The sequence below is a fragment of the Charadrius vociferus genome, unplaced genomic scaffold (assembly GCF_000708025.1).
Source record: "Charadrius vociferus isolate BGI_N301 unplaced genomic scaffold, ASM70802v2 scaffold773, whole genome shotgun sequence".
Taxonomy (NCBI): domain Eukaryota; kingdom Metazoa; phylum Chordata; class Aves; order Charadriiformes; family Charadriidae; genus Charadrius; species Charadrius vociferus.
The window spans coordinates 92,009-109,248 of NW_009647799.1; the positions used below are offsets into that span (position 1 = coordinate 92,009).

General features: G+C 45.8%; 2 protein-coding genes across 2 annotated transcripts in view; one reads left to right on the forward strand and one right to left on the reverse strand.

Annotated features, from left to right (window-relative positions):
• Positions 1 to 153, reverse strand: part of METTL23 (methyltransferase like 23) — a 2,591-nt gene extending 2,438 nt beyond the window's left edge. The window contains exon 1 of the mRNA XM_009882409.1: positions 109 to 153. Within this exon, the coding sequence (XP_009880711.1) occupies positions 109 to 153 (45 nt within the window). The remainder of the gene's footprint in view (positions 1 to 108) is intronic.
• JMJD6 (jumonji domain containing 6) lies at positions 152 to 9,847 on the forward strand. The gene is made up of 7 exons (XM_009882410.1): positions 152 to 235; positions 643 to 1,031; positions 4,648 to 4,934; positions 6,267 to 6,402; positions 6,526 to 6,664; positions 7,290 to 7,417; positions 9,130 to 9,847. Exons 1-7 carry the CDS (start codon positions 152 to 154, stop codon positions 9,164 to 9,166), a joined length of 1,200 nt encoding a protein of 399 aa, XP_009880712.1. The 3' UTR covers positions 9,167 to 9,847.
• The last annotated feature ends 7,393 nt before the right edge of the window (positions 9,848 to 17,240 follow it).

Below are 17,240 nucleotides of genomic sequence, written 5' to 3' on the forward strand. Positions count from 1 at the left end.
GAGGGGGGGGGGGGGGGGGCGACACAAGCACTGAAGGGGTCCTCGGGGAGGCCTGAGGAGAAGGGGGGCCTGGGGGAAGTCTGAGGCCTTTCTTGAGGCCGGGGTTGCCTCAGAGCTGGTGGGGCTCCCCGGGGGTGCTGGGGCGGGGGCCATGAGGGAAAGGGGCGACAAGGGAGGGTGGTCGAGCAGAATCCGCGTTTTCTTCTCCCTCCACGTGGCGAGGGGTGTGGGGAGGGTCAGGGCCCCGTCGGGGTGGGATGGGTACCCTCGGGGCCGAGCGCCCACGCAATTCCCAGGCGCCTTCCCCGGGGTCCCGGGGGCGGCGAGGGAGGGTGAAGTGCAGCAGAGGATGTGCCAGCCGAAAGAGTAGGGGAGGCCTCACCCCCTGGGGAATTACCTTGGTGGGAAGGAGGGCCAAACGGCTTCAGGCTGCTGGTGTTACTGATGTGCGCAAGGAGCAGAGTATGAGAAATAGGACTGCAGCCCCGGGGAGCTTAAAATAACACGTAGGCAGCTTGATACCGTCGTGGTGTACGGAGCAAAGTATGAGTGTGAAGCTCCTCCATGCCGACTTGAAAAGCGTGGTTCTAGAACATTAATCTGTCCTAATATTCATTCTGCATTGCTTTCTTGGTTTCGCAGGATAATGTGGAGAGGGCAGATGCACTCCAGTTAACAGTGGAGGAATTTGTTGAGCGTTACGAAAAACCTTACAAGCCTGTAGTCTTGCTGAATGCTCAGGTGGGCTGGTCTGCCCAAGAGAAGTGGACTCTGGAACGACTGAAACGCAAGTATAGGAACCAGAAGTTCAAATGTGGGGAGGACAATGATGGTTATTCTGTGAAGATGAAGATGAAGTACTACATAGAGTATATGGAAACCACACGTGATGACAGCCCGCTCTACATCTTTGACAGCAGTTACGGGGAGCATCCCAAGCGCAGGAAACTCCTGGAGGACTACAAAGTACCCAAATTCTTCACTGATGATCTGTTTCAGTATGCAGGGGAGAAGCGAAGGCCTCCTTACAGGTATAGTAGCATGACAACAAGATAAAAATAGGTATTTTCCATTTCATTAGCTGTTCATATATAGGTGTGATTGCCTTTTATAAAACAAAGTGGTACCTTCACGTTTGGTATTTTGAAATAAGCATACATCTGTAACCCAGAGGGAGGGAAGGGCAGATTGGTATATTACAGTTTCTGGTTCTGCCACCAGTGTTGCTACAAGTTGTTGGTTTTTTGGGTTGTTTTTTTTTTTCAGTCAGTTTACCTCACTTCTTAGATCTAGAAAAAAAAAAAATCACATAGCTACTGAAAGTTATGAAGATTAATTTCTTGCTAAGTGTGCCTCTGGCTTTCAAATTTTCAGTACCTCAGGACTAGCTCCTGGGTTTTGCACCAGTGGCTTACATACATAGTAGGATTTTGTTTAATTATGAGTCAGTCCTTTTAAGGTAAAGATCTTAAGCTAGATTAGTGTGAAGTGTGGAGACCAGTTCTTAGCTCCCCTTCAGATGATTTTGAGAGAGAACAGTATTTCGCATCTATGTAGTCTTTTCAACTTCTCTTAATCAGATGCAAAAAAAAAAAAAAGGGTTGAAATGACACTTTGTTCCTGAAGTCAAATGCAACAACCTTGTATTTGGGCTGTTAGATACAAAAGGGATTTCTGGCTATGTTAATATAATGCTTCATAACAACAATGAGCATAAGCTGAATGCTCCCTAGTAATTAAAGTCTTTACAGCTACATTATAATTGTCAGAGAATGCCTTGCCCTTTGAGCAATGTGAGGCTGTGATGTGGGGGTTTTATTGTTTCTTTTTTTTTTATTTATTTAATAAAGTAGAACAAGTTATGAATAGTGGTACTCTCTCTGCAATCTTTCATGTGTCTGTAGTCCAGTTGTGCTTTTGCAGGAGAGAAGCATGAAACCAATTCTATTTAAGATCCCTGAAGTAGGTGTTTTTACAGTGCTGTAACAGACCCTTTTTACAACTTGCTTCTAAGAAGAAAATACAATGCTGTGATCGAATGAAAAAGCACACCAGGTGTAGTGTCTAGTAGAAACTGAGTACACTTACAGAACTGGGAATCATTTGTCCAAGTTATAGGTAAACTAGATAATCTGGTTGTGACTCACTTATATTGATACCTCTTTCCCTCACACCCTCCCCACCTACAGGCACATGCTGAGCTCCTTGACTATGATCTTGGTATTCACGATTCTTGTACTTTGTTCTGGAAAACTTGGGTTTGTTTGAGGCTGTTACCATTTTTTGAGAGATGAAGCAAGAGAGCACACGGATGCCTCCTGGAGCTAGGGGTTTCATCTCAGTACAGAAACAGATGAAGAGTATCCAGTAGTTTAAGAGCATAATTGAAAATCTAGCAGGAAGTGGTGCTTTCTAATCATATGATCAGGATATGCGCTGTACAGATTGACCTCTGTATTTAGAGGTGTGATAGTGTATAGATCTTAAAGTAAGAAGAGCATCTTTATTGGAATTGTTTCTTCTCAAAATAAGGGCAGTAATTTTTGGAAGCCACTTACTGAAGCAGCTATTTTAGTTAGGGGCGGGGTTTGCTTTTAAATTGAAGTTACAGGATATGAAGTCTTTAATGGTAAATTTGATGTCTTCTTGCAAGCTGGGTTATGTTCATTGTAAATTAAACACCTGCTGGAAAATGATAGTGTCACTAAATAAGGGGTTTTAAATCTTCTAAGTGTGTAGATTCTGGTTATAGTCAGAAAAATGGTATTGAACAGTATGTCTGTCTGTACCAGACAGATCTTTGTGTTTCATTTCTTCTGACTTAGTAAAAGCTTTGACTGTTCTGCTTGTGGTTTAATTAGCTTTCCAAGGCTAATATGAATCTAAAGAGTGAATTGACAATAGAAGTGAGAAACACCTGCTTGCTTATTCACATTTTTATGGCTCCTCTATGAAATAGGAAGAGAGCAGCTTGATAACCAAATTTACAGTCCTACAATTGGTGCTGGCAAATGATACTTGGAAACCAGCTTAATTCACACCTGCATTGGAAAGGGGAGATAAAGACTTTGCTGACTTCATACAATCATCGTAGAATGGTTAGAGTTGGAAGGGAACATCATCTCATTCCAACCCTCCTGCCCTGGGCAGGGACACCTCCCACCAGCCCAGGTTGCTCCAAGCCCCATCCAACCTGGCCTTGAACACCTCCAGGGATGGGGCAGCCACAGCTTCTCGGGGCAACCTGGGCCAGGGGCTCACCACCCACAGAGTAAAGAATTTCTTCCTAATATCTAATCAAAATCTCCCCTCTTTCAGTTTAAAACTGTTACCCCTTGTCCTGCGGCTACACTCCCTGATAAAGAGTTATTCCCCATTTCCTGTAGCCCCTTTAGGATCTGGAAGGGGCTATAAGGTCACCCCAAGCCTTCTCTTCTCCAGGCTGAACATCCCCAACTCTCTCAACCTGCCCTGACAGCAGGGGTGCTACAGCTCTCTGATCATCTTTCTGGACCTGTTCCAACAGGTCCATGTCCTTTTTATGTTGGGGGCTCCAGAGCTGGACACAGTCATGCACGTGGGGTTGCACCAGAGTGGAGTAGAGGGGCAGAATCCCCTCTGTTGCCCTGCTGGCCACACTGCTGGGGATGCAGCCCAGGATACAGTTGGCTTTCTGGGCTGCAGGCACATATTGCTGGCTCATGTTGAGTTTCTCATCAACCAAGTCCTTCTCCTCAGGACTTCTGATATTTTCTGAACCTTTGAACTCCTCTTGCTGGGTATCTCCTGCCTGTCAGCCATGCGATGGAGCGGTTTGGTGGTGCTTTAGTTTCTACCCTCTCTGCTGCCCATTGACAATTATTGACCTTTTTTTTTTTTTTTTTTTTTTTTTCCTGATGCCTGATATTAAGTCACCTCGCTTACACTGCTTTAACTGGTACAGTAGATCTTACTGTTCTGTTACAGGGGAAATGAGCCATTGAGGGTGCTGTTGCTGCTAAATACGTATAGCAAATAAAGTTCTCCATAGGGAGAAATAAACCTTGCAAACGGGGAATGAGAATATATGCACCAAATCCTGAATGGTCACCAGAGAATAAGCTCAATCTAGTTAAATGTTAGAATGAAAAGCCTGTTGTAAATGAACAGAAGGCATAGAGGGACGCCAGGGTTGCGTAACTTTGTTCCGTTCCTTACTTGTATTGCCTTTTGTTTGTTCCTCGTTCTGCAGCTCTGGGTTCATTTATAAGCAGAGAATTTTAGAAAAACATAGGATTAGGAGGGTCTCCCTGCATAGTAAGAATCCTAAAGCAGGCTGTTATGAGTTAATCACATTCATAAACCTTGAAGTAAGTATATATTTTATTGAAGAAATGTTTGTATTCCATAGCTGTATTTTGTTTTAAAAAGCTGTCTTTGCTCTCTTGTCCCAGAGTCATTCCTGTCCCCATTCATGTTGGTTTTTAGGTTAAACCTGTGTTGTATCTTTTGCTGTAGTGTGAGCCTAACAATCTCAAGAAGGTAAATGAAGGAACTGTAACTACCTTGATTGCTAACTGTATGTGAAATTAACAGCTGTAATTTTCTGTGTAATATGAAGATAAGAGGAGCTAGCTAAAAAGGATATTTTTTTTTCCCCCCATGCAGATGGTTTGTGATGGGCCCACCTCGTTCTGGAACAGGAATTCACATCGATCCCTTGGGAACTAGTGCATGGAATGCCTTAGTCCAGGGACATAAGCGTTGGTGCCTGTTCCCTACCAGCACTCCCAGAGAGCTGATCAAAGTGACGCGAGAAGAGGGAGGGAATCAGCAGGATGAGGCTATCACTTGGTTCAATGTCATCTACCCTAGGACGCAGCTACCCACCTGGCCCCCTGAATTCAAGCCCCTGGAAATTTTACAGAAACCAGGAGAGACAGTCTTTGTGCCAGGTATGTGCAAATCTCCCCGGTAAGGAAATCTGGGAGAGAAAAGCATATTTTTAACATTTGTGTGTAGTAGAGATGAAGAGAATATTTCAGCTTTCTTATGGCCCATCTCTTACAAAAGAAACTGTTTTGAGCTGTTTCAAAAGGGATATATATATATTGTGAGGCACATTTTGAGGCTACTCAGTTATTTTCTGAATGTTCTGAAACATATATGGCCTGTATGGATTGCATGTGGTACAGGTGACAAAACAAATGGGACCTGAGTTGCAGCATCACAGGAATTTGGTCCTGAAGTAAATTGCAGTAATAAGAAACTGTCAAAGCATAAAATAATAGAGGTGTTTGAATACTGGTATTTCTTAGCCAAAATGTTTGAGTTTATATACACTGTAGCAAATTCATGACTGGATTTTGTAGCCTGGGTAGTCTGACTGCCTGTGAATTTTTCTTAGCTGTGGGAAAAGAGCTACTTAAAGGCACTGACACTTTCCACCCACCTCTCTGTGGTTATGCTTCATCTTGCATTTGAAATCAAAAGCTAAAGAAAGATCTGATAAAGATGCCGTTCTCTTTGAGTGGCTGCACACTGTGTCCCCATTATAGCTGGGAGGTGAGGTGGCTAGTGGATAAAGTGGGTGAGTAGAGTGCCAAATTCTAGTTTCTAAACCTTGCGTCATTTTTGTGCAGCATGGCCCATAGCTTCTATCCACATTGTTTGTCTCTAACATACAGCTGACTTCATGTTTGAAGAGTGCCTTGTGATTGTCTTGGCACTTATTAGTGACTCCTCAGTGTACCTTCTGTTAAGATTTTGTAGCTGTCGGGTTCCATTAAACTGTTTCTTTAGTCGTTTTATGAGGTTATAAGTGGGTTGTAAGAACGCCACTGTCTATTTTTGTCCTGTGTGGGGAAACAATTTTGCATCTATTTTTAAATGAAAGGTTAGTCTGTAGTCATAAGAACCTTACTAAATCAGCATGGAAAGTGCTCTCCAGCTTAACAGAGAGGGTCTCTGTGTGGTCTGGGTTACAATGGCTCTTGCTATTAAATAAGCCGTCAGTAGCCAGTGTGTTGCTGTCAAATCAGATCTTCAGTACTGTTCATGAGCTGGATAATTTGGCCAGAGTGTTGAGCAGCCTTCTGTAACAAGAATCTGTAAAGCATTGGAGCAAATGCTGAAATAAGACTGAGGAAAGATGACATGGTGGCAAACTCACCTGGGTTTGGGAGATAAGGTCCAATTTTCACATGTGCTGTGGGAAAAGTGTTCACGGCTGTTCTTGAGTTTTTCTGCTATGTAGCCAGAAGTGGTCATTGGTGTCGTATTTGTAGGTGGCTGGTGGCATGTAGTTCTCAATCTTGACACAACTATTGCCATCACGCAAAACTTTGCCAGCTGTACCAACTTCCCTGTGGTGTGGCACAAGACAGTAAGAGGGAGACCCAAATTGTCACGGAAATGGTACAGGTAAGAGATTTAGTAGCTTTCTTTTCGTATTCTCTATTTAAAACAACACCCGCAGAATACCCTATTTGTTTCTGTGTGGTGTTGCTGTTCAAAGGCGAACCCTGAAATTTCAACTGTATTTAGGATCCTAAAGCAGGAACATCCTGACTTGGCAGCCTTGGCTGATTCAGTTGACCTGCAGGAATCTACTGGTATTGCTTCCGATAGTTCTAGTGATTCTTCCAGTTCCTCAAGTTCCAGCTCCTCAGATTCCGATTCAGAGGTAATGTTTTCTACTACAGTAGGTGATCCATATCCTGTTGTCTTTTCCATACCTGATCATGTGTCCTCATCCTAATATTAACATCTTATGGAAGAAATTAATAGAAAGCAACTAAACAAATCTACATGGTGGAGGAGCCTGTCGTTTTAGCAGGTTCTGTTTGCTGAAGCCTCTCTTTGTATTGCTAAATGAATTTAGTTGGTTTCATTTATGTTTGTATTGTATATAAATCTGTCACTCATTTAGCTAAGCCATGCTTGTGTAAAATGGCTGCAAAATGGATCTTTTAAAATTGGGAAGGGGGAACAAGATCCAAAACTGAGACTGTCAGTTATGACAGGGGACTTTTCTAGGCACCTGAATGCTTCAGAAAGCACCGAGTCTGCTCTCGGAAAATCAGGTCCTTCTGGGAGCCAAAACGAATGCATCAGTTATCTTGCACCAAGCCAGCTTAATCAGTGATGAAATCTAAGTTTAAATTTTATTTCATGTGTCTAATCTAAAATAGCATGTTCTTTGAATATTGGTTATTCAGGGTTGCAGAGGTAGCTCTTATGGTGAATTCCACAGCACAAAGAGTTTACTAGCTTTCTCTGAATTCTGTTTTCATCTCTTCATACTTCAGTGTGACTCTGGCTCTGAGACAGAGGGGATGATGCACCGGAGGAAAAAGAGGAGAACGTGCAGCATGATGGGTAACGGTGATACAACTTCCCAGGATGACTGCGTGAGCAAAGAGCGCAGCTCCTCCAGGTGACCCAATGGCAACTGTTGGTTTTTAAACAAGCAAAAGACAATACAAGGCAGAGCTGGCAGAGTTAAGATAGGGTGGTTCGTCAGGACAGAGGGATGGGGAGCAAGGGTGTCCCTTACAGAATGTAAAGCAGCTGGCCAGTGGTGATATTTTCCCTCCATGAATTCTTTTAATCCCTCCAAACTGAAAACTGAGATTCTTGATGTTTTTAAAAAAATTAGGTGGTTTACTTTATTAAATAAACGGGTTTATTGCTTTTCCTAGTTGTCTCTTTTAATAGAGCAATTATTTTATTTTTTGTAATTGGTGAGGTGGGATATTTTAACCGTGCTTTCCAGAGAGCACAAATGAATAGTAAACAGTTAAAGATGAGGCAAGATCAGGCAAGACTCAGGTTTCAATGCCTTATTGTCCAAATGGAAAACCTTCAAGTAGTTGTACAGTTTCTCATATTGTTGCTTGCATTACTTCAAATTGGCCCACTCTTTTATCTGTTAAAGGCAAAATTCATCCCAAGTCACAAGTGTCTGGTTTTACCTTTTTTTACCTTTTTTCCTTTTTTTTTTTTTTTTTTTTTGTTGTTTTTTTTTTTTCTAGTCAGTCTGGAGGGAGGGAACATTAATATTGCAGAACCAAGAATAGATACTGCTTAGGGTAAAGTTGCCGAGGAAGGAAGTTCTCTGGACTTGCCAGGTTAAAAAGAGTGAGACACTGGGAATCTAGGGGTACACTGCAGGGAGAAACTTAGAAATTCTTTGCTAAATTAAGCCTTTTTTTCTCGTATAGCAGAGGCTTGCCAAAATTCTTAAGCAAACTCCTTGCAGTTTGGTTAACCGATGCTGTTGTATTAGCTGCCTGCCTGCATTAGGGTACTGTCTAGTTCTTGAGCTGTTGGATACCCCAGGTTTGGCATGGATGCAAGTGCTGTGGTGACTTACTGTGCAGCCTGTGAACGAAGGTGTGCAGTAGTAATTTACCTGAGGAAGTCCAGAGTCTATCATGCCTGACTTCCCAGTGTAGGGTACTGCCTAAAGACCTGTTTGCTCCTGTACATGTTGCCGTTTATCTTGCTGTGATATACTGCTCTCGTTTCCAGGAGTTGCTCATAACCGAGTACAATTGAATTACAAGTACAGAGCATCGTTAAACAGTTGGAGAGAACTGTACTGACTGCTTATTTTCCTCTGGAGGTTTTAACAATTTGTTTGCTATGACATTGTCAAATCCCATTTCAGCGGCCAATTGTCACTGCAGGCAGGGAATGAGCAGCAGGAGATAACAAGCCTTAATGCAGACCCTGTTTTTTTCGTGGTTTTTTTGTTGTTTTTTTTTTTTTTTTAAAAAAGAGCTGCAGCAATGTAGATCTGTTCTTCTGAAAATCCCGTGCATTTTTAGGCTGTTTGCACTTCAAATTTTGAAATCAGTATCTTAAATATAACAAACTAGCACATTGCCCAGAACACTTGCTTTCCAGGTTTAACTGTTCTTCCTCCTGTATGTTGATTGTTTTGCTCTGTGAGGATGGGTGGGCTTTCTGCTCCAGCTGTGTGATGGATTAGTTGATAGAAACAGTTCCAAACAAAATCTTCTCTGGCTTGTACAATTCTATAGGAAAAATAAGCATACAATTAACCTGCACGCTGTGATCTTTTGTGCTGATATGAGGGGAAATGCTATAGTTGTTGACAGGCAGTTGTACTTTTTTTGACAGGATTAGGGAGTCTTGTGGAGGCCGCAGCTACCCCTGAGAGATAACAACACCCGCCTAGAGGCAGCTGCCGGTCGAAGCTCCGTTAGCAGCCAGCCAGCTCTGTTCTACCCCCTTCTGCTTCTGTTTCTCACAGTCCTTAAGTTTTTGTCACTCTTCCTCGACCCAGACATCCGTCTTCATTATGTGCTGTCGAAGGTTGGCTCCTTAATAACTTGTAGGGGAATGCCCCGACTCTACGTTATAGTGCAATGCTTTGTCCCCTCTGCGCCCCAAGTGAGTGCACTAATAACCCAGCTTTGGGTAAGGACACGCCAAGTATTTAATGGTTCATGTAACTGGTAAGGAAGACAACGGTCAGTTTTTAAAGAACTCTTTTTAAAAACAGCAGGTAAATCTAAAAACCTGCTTTGCTTTGACACTGTCATATGTTTACATGTTGTCCTATACACTTGAGGAAAGGAACACCAGCCCTTTTGGCCTATCCGAATGTCCGGTGGATCTCGCACCAGAATTTCAGGAAGGGAAGGTGGAATGAATGCTCCAAACACTGAAGCAACTTCAGCGGAGGTGACCACCGACCTGAAGCATCTTTTGTGGTCTTAATCTATGCGCATACATCTAAAGTGCAACACCTTAACCAGCAACAGTCCATTTACTTTTGCTCTGTGTCTGTTATGATGACTGGTAACAAAGATGCACTAGCACCTTGCGATAGGAAGCTCAATGGAGCAGGAGAATCCTGGAGTTTCTTGCACAGCAAAACCTGTAGGGGAAAATGTCAGCATTTGCCAGTAATTACAATCCTTCAGGTGCAGGTGTGATGTTTAGCACTAGGCAACAACTGACAAAGTCTCACTCTTACATGATAACAACAGTTGCTGGGCTTTAAATACGGGCAACAACTGACAAAGTTGCATAACAACAGTTGCTGGGCTTTAAATACCAAGCAGTCATAGGGCCATGGGCTCATTCAGGCCAGTGCATTTCACATATCTAAATGGCTTTTCTTTGAAGTTATGGGTTCAGATGTTTCCAGAACTTGTGGTGCCAATTTTAAAGGACTGGGAGGGGGGCATATTGTTGTTTTATGCTTTTTAAAAATGCAATGTGTTGCTTACGTCTGTGTAGATGCGTTTGTATTATGCCGGGTAAAGCTCTCATCCCCAAGGGATCTGTTGGAGCTACTGGGGTTTTTTTAGCAGGGGCTTGTGCTGGTGGTGTCAGCAAAGAGGTCTGGCTGGCTGAAGGTGTGCTGCAAGGAAACGATCCTTCTTCTCTATCTGAACAGCACAGCCAGAAGATAGCTGGGTTGTGGTGCTTCCTTGGGTGCTCTCCTGGGACCTAGGAGGTGGGTATTAGATCTCACTTCAGCCATTCTTCTTTGGGAGAGGAAACTTGAAAGCGGAAGTAGTATGCCTGTACTAAACATGCAATAATGCCCAGGCACTGGTAGTGCAATTACAAAGCAGATTGGCAGCCTTAACTGTGAGTTTCTTATGCACGTTAGGTTGGATGGAACTCAGAATATTGCTTGTCTGGGTTTTCTGATCCTTTTCTTAACCTTGTCTCTTCCTATTTAAACACTCTCTTCCTTCTTGGAGACTGGGCCATATCCCATTGTATAAGGGAATCTTAAATACGTTTGTCAGGATCTTTTGTTTCCAAATCTTCTGTCCCAGCCACTTTGTGTAGGAGCAGTGTGGTGGTGAACAAATAGAAAGAGAGAAGGTTTATTGGTACACTCCTTAGCTGTCCAGACTCCTGAATTTACTGTGATAGCCAGGCATAAGTGAGCACGCTTGCTCTGTAGACTGCTGCAGATTCTTCCACAATATTACTTCATTTTCAAAAAAACTTCTCAAACTCCTGGCATTTCTGGCCAAGGTTGCCTTTTTTCCTGCCCGGTTGAACAGCCTGGGAGCCTGCACAATCTTTATGTCTTCTCAGACAGAGCAGACTGCAGCTTTTGGAAGAATGTTGGAGCCTGGAGAGGTGAAGGCTCAGAAGTTTCAGCTCTGTCACCGTGAGGGCAGCCCTTAGAGCTGTCCACCGCCCTCTTTGGTGGCTTGACTATCAGTATGTACAGTAAGATGGCTTATGCTGTAGCTTGCAATTGCATTTGGCATGCACAGTTGAGTTTTCCAGTCTTAAAAATCTTACATCTGCATGAAAGTCTGATTGCTGTGCTGGGAAAGCCACACCTCTACCACCAGAAGCACAATTGGAAGATGTAGAGTGCAAAGTATTCTTCCGTGCCTATGAACTCTTCCATGGTGTGAAATAAAACAATTTCAGATTGAAGCCTATGTTCATTTGACATCGCTCGCAGAAAAGCAGTGTGTTTGAAATGGACTGCAGGCATCGTGATACCATCAATGCTGTACTGACTTCTCCACAAGACACTTTCTGGTATGAAACAAAGGAGTATCTGTTTAGGCTACCTGAGCATCGTGACTCCTGGGATTCTCTGGTTCTTCTGCTTACAGGCTCTCGCCTCAGCTGAATCGGTGAGCTTCTGTCTTTGTTTTAGTAGATGAGGAAAATACCTACCTCACAGGGGTGTTGTGAGGCTGAGATGTATTTACTGTGTAAGATGCTTTGAAGTCGTCCTCCCACAAAAAGTGTTCCAGACATCCTAAGCAACCTGAGACTTCCTAACCTGGTGTTAGCTTTCTGTAGCAGGAAACATTGGGGATGTTGTTCAGCACTCTTGGCCACGTGGTGTTCCGCAGTGGCTCTTCCAGAATTGCTGTGTGGTACATAAATTGTCACAGAACAAGGCTTTTTGTTTTCACCAGAGTTTAACTGTTGGCATTTCATGGCCTGCTCTAAAGAGGAGGTCCTGCTAGACTGGGATCTTTTTAAAATAGGACTAGCATAAATTATCTCTTATCAGAGAGTCAGCTTCCCTGGCCTTACAGGAAGAGAGGGAGCTGGTGCTTCCCAGGCCCTCGTTCCAGGCCAGGTGAATGGGGAATAAAGTTAAAAACTGTGGTCCCCTTGTGCCTAGCTCTGTGCTCATGGGAGGCTGACTGGGGAGAGTGGGTTTTGTGCTCTCGCTTCTCCAGGCTTGTGCTTCTTGGGGCATCCATATCTCCTACTCCAACCCCACTGCTTTTGTGTACTGTAGAGCCCCTGGATGTAGCAGGCTGCTGTGGTCCAGCACCCAGACCCAGTGGGCCCCTCATTTCCTTGAGCCCCAAAGCAGCAGTGCTGCTCCACCTCAGCCCCCGCTGGCGCTTCGTCAGCCCTGTGGTACTTCGTGGGCTGCCTTGTTCCCCAGGGACAGCTTAGAGAGCCGCGTGCTGCGTTTGGACCATGGTCTTCCCGATTGTACTGTTGGTATCGGTGTCATTGTCCTGCCTGCTCTGGTGAGAGGTAAAGGGATTTGTGAGCTCTGGCTGTGCATTTGAGTCTGGTAACGAATGCAGGCTTGTCTGCTATGACAGTTCAGGAGTAAATGCGTAAATACCCTGTCGGAACTGTAGATGTGAACAACCGGCACGCCGATCTCGGCACCTGTTCTCTGCACAAGTGCTCTGGGAGCAGGTGACGTGGAGGAAGCACTGGCATACCTTCCTCCCTTTTCCAGCTCGGGTATGCTGGCTACAGTTTGTCTTCTCAGTTACATTAAGCCTCTTCAAATGCTTAGAAGAAAGACAGCAACCTCTTTCATAATTAACGTAGACATTTTTCCTCCCTGAATCCCCAGCCATCGTGGGGCAGGAAGCAAGACTGTTGACTGAATCAAATCTGAAATGTCTGTGTGGGCTAATTGTAATGGGAGGTTTTTGGCATCCCCCTTGCAAAGGGGGGAAGGAAAGAGCTTACCGATTTGTTTGATGGTCATGGTCACGCTGTCAGCTCCAAGCCCTGCCACTGCCGTTAGCTGCTTTTATCACCCCATCCAGCAGAGCTGGGATATTCTTAATTGTCTTGTTTGGATGATTGTGTTTTTGCTTTTTATTTTAAATAAAATCAATTATTTTGCATTATCCTGTTGGCTAGTCACTTTTTTTTTCCCATCGTGATCTGAAAAAAACCTACAGATGTACACCTCTGTTTCCCAGAGCACTACAGTATGCTAAATGGTGTTCAGGTAACAGCTATAGGGGTGCTTTGGGAACTCTCTCTAGCTCTTTCTTGGCCTGTGATTAGTATGTCTGTATGGTGGGGTGTGTTTTGGAAGCTGCTGGGACTGTGGTGGCTTTGGGAGAAGGTTTGTGTCCGTAGCTTTGTTACCAGACTGCAATGTGTGCTTTTGCCCCTTCCCTCTCCTCCCCAGGCTGTATTACAAGATGCCTTCTGTTGTATTTCTCTCGCCACCTCATACTGATGAGAGGGGGTTTCATCTTCCAGGTGTCACATATGGTTTCTGGCTTAGCTTTTAGATAAGATGTGCGGTTTAGAGAGTGGTTGTGAAAGGGCCAGACTCCAAGCAGAGAGCCTTCTGCCGGGTGCCTGGGGGTTCAGGGAGAGAGCTGCCTCTTAATGAATTTGGTTGGGAAAGTGGAAAAACTTGTATATTTTTGTTATTGAGCTCTGTTGAAACCAGTAACTGTAGGTAAATAAGCTGAAGGAGAGTGTGGGACAGCAGCCTGGAGGCTTTTGAAATACTTATATCGTATATTGAAGAATGAACCACTGTGAAGAGTAAATGGTTTTGTGGCAGCAGGCAGCAAGTTTGCTGATTTCTGTGTAAACTTCTGTCCTTCCCTTCCCAAACACTCATGTAAACACTTTTCTTGATTACTGTCACCTATAAAAACAATTTTATTTTTTTCTCCTTTCCAATTGCTCTTCAGAAGATCTCTCCCCGTCCCCTGTTCACATCCTCTGCTAGATGCTGTAGCTCCCTGCAGCCAGGCAGTCACAATTAGCAAATGAGCCCCTGCTCCCCGGGTGGGCACTCCAGGCGTGTCAGTGCTTGGCATTTAACAAGACCCAATTCCAGAAAATGGTATAAATTGTGATGGCTGAAAACAATGTTAGAGCCATTGTACAAATGCTTTTGTAACATATCTCCTTCTGCTTTTCGTTCCCAAGAGAGGCGATTTTGTGTGCGCCCAGCTTTAAGATCATCCCATAGTTCTTCCTGATTTGCAGATACTGCTGGTACCTCCCTCAGTGCCACTGTGGCCTTGCAATTGAGACTTGATTTATTTTTATTCCTCTGATTTATCTAACTATCTTCCTTTTTGTGACAATTGTACCCTAATGCCTCGTTTCAACAAGGAGGATGGCATACTGATTTTTTTTTTTTTTTTTTTTTAATTGCTACCCGGGAGCCAACAGGACATGGTTACCCGAGTTGGAATGTGGCGGTTGGATTGTCTGAGCTGCATCCTTGCTGATGTTCTTGCTCCTGTCCTCTGGTTTGACATAAAAGCAAATAACTACTGGTATTTCTCTTGTGGCAGTTAGGAAGCAAGTCACAAAGAGAACAGGGCTGCATTCCACTTGGGTGTTAGCCACAGCACTAAGTAGCTGTGTGTTTTAAGACTGCTTTGGGATTGAACTAATATGCTTGCAGAATCTCACCTTTATTTCAAGGCATGTAAAGACTCCTCTGTGGGACTGCACCTCCTGTTTCTGGAGAAGTGTAAATTGAGGCAGGTAGAGCTGATTGGAAATGTGTTCAAAAGGCAATAATCATTCCATGTCCCTTCTGGTTTGAGAGGTGGCGGCTCCCCACCTGTATGTGATGCCTGTAACTGTTTTGTGTCCTCTCCTTCAACAGAAGGACCTGAAACTGGAGGGCTGCCACTGCAGCGAGTGTCTGCAGGAGGATGAGCAGCAGCTGGTCCAGCTGTGTCCCAGCTGTGCTAGCAGGGGAGGCATACGAGGGCTGGAGGAGAATTTCAGAAGGATTGCTTTTCTGATGCAGAACTGCCTTGTTTAGACTCAAGGCTGCGTCTTTTCTCAGCTGTTCTGCTCCAGTCAGGAGTGGACTGGCTGGCAGCATCCATGAGCTTTTGGTTCGCTGTTGGGACTATCGGCTTCTATCTGTTTGTCTTCAAGGGCAAGGCCAGTTGTGCAGCTGGTTCCAAACTTTGAAGACCATCGACAACATCTCAGAGCCTGCCCTAGCTTGGGGATTAGGCTGGAAAATTAGTTTTAACGTGACGGAAGAGCAGCTGTACTGGGTGAGACCAGAGGCGTAGCGAGCGGACAGGCTGGGAAAGGGAGCTTAGGGAGAAGGTGTAGAACCGAGCACTCACATGAGAGCTCTTTGGTAGGATCATCCCTTTCAGTGGAGCGAGGTACGGCCCTCCCTACCCTTGCGCTGGCTCAGGCCTCTTGGTGAGCTGAACTCTTCCTGTGGTGTTTAGTCTTCTGCCCCTTGTGAGTGGAACCAGCTCTCTGAGCATCACTGCAGCATCAGAGCTAGCACGCAGCCAGGTGTGAAAAAGCAAATGAAGAACAGCCAGATGAGGTTAGTGACCTCCGAGACTGTGTCAGCTGAAGAGCAGGTTAAGTACAGTGGCATTTCCTGAGATAGCTTCTCATTTCTGGCATCAAAGCAGAGAGGACGTTGCCGTTCTTGGCAAGGAATAAGTGGTATCAGTGACTGGGAGCACGACTGGAGCTTGCAGAAACGATCCCAGTTTGGTTCAGTTACAGGACTGGTCTGTGCTCGAGCTTTATTTGAGGGGGAAATGGGTTCTTGGAGGAGCTGGGAACATGGAATCGTCTGTCTGAAGTTACTAAGGTCTGTGCAAATTAGTTGCTTTCCCTGCTAGAAACCAGCATGTATCTGCTCACCTCACTTCACAGGCTCCTGCAGACGCGTGTGTGGGTTACAGCTGCGGAGGAGAGGCGTGTTGAAACCACCTTGCTTCAGCCCTTGGGGTGGGAGCGACACTACCTGTGTAAGCAGAGGACCTCGGTACAGCCGCTGCCAGCACAGTCCACATGCTGGGGGAGAGTAAGAGCGTTCAACCTGCTCAGTGGGGTCATTTTTGTGCCTCCCGAAGGCTCTCCTGGCTGTTTGTGTGTGACTGGGAGCGGTGTGGGGCTATGGGCCGTAGCGCCGGGGCCGCAGGGAGCCGAGCCAGCTAAATCCCTCTTGCAGGCAGATTTGCAGCGCAGCGTTTTCGGCGGCGGGGGATGCTTCCCGGCGCAGTTGTCACCGCTGCTCCCCTGAATCCCCCCTTTGTTGGTAAAGCTCTTCAGCTGTCACCCCGTCCTCTGCTCCCCCCGCGGCGGGCCCGAGCCGACACCAGCCAAGCCCCGTCCCTAGCCGCTGCAGAGCTGCTCTCCTCCCGGGAGGGGGCAGTCCGCTCATTCGGCTGCCCGGGGCAAGGCTGGCACCCCCGGCGGGGGGATTATCGCCCTCCCCGAGCTCCCCACCACCCCTTGTCCCCGGTCTCAGTGCAGATCCTGCGACAGCTCGTCTCTCCCGGAGCTGGCGGGCAGGAGCGGGGCAGAGAGCCCTGGCTGGGAGCCGACCTGGCGTGTGAATCCATCCCGCAGCGTGCGGCTGCGTGGCGGGAGTCAGAGGCGTTAATTTTGTCTTGTAAATTGATGGGGGAACCATGCAGATACCCTCTGTCTCTCCCAGTGGGAGCCTTGCTGCATCAAGGCAGGTTTACTCCATCCAGTTGCCTGTGGAGAGCCACGGAGGGGACAAGAGGGTATCACACGGGACCTGCTGGGCCCGGTTTCTGCTTGGGGGATCGTCCCCATCAGATCGTGTTCTGCAGGAGATCTGGCTCTCACCCCAGGTCTGGACATGGGGAGCTGAGCCCTGTTGCTGATTCTGCCACCTCGTTGCTGTATGAAGTTATCTGGGTTAGAGCAGTCATTCTTGCAGATGCGTCCTTGATGCTCCTGGCTGTTGCTCTCAAGACCGGGAGTGTTGTTTTTCCGACGTGTCTGAGCCCTGCAGTTCTCACGACTCCTACAAGCGCAGCAGGTTCCAGCAACCTGATAGTGAATCACTGCAGGTCCAAAGGCAGAGCTGCTAACGGTCGTCTCTGGCTGTAGCTCCTGTTTGGTTTCCCCATCCACGATCCCAATCTCAGAAGCAGCTGTGAGGGCCAACACCTCGTGCGTTAAGGCGGTGATAAATCCTGCTTGGGAGGGTGCTCGCTGAAGCGCTCAGTCTC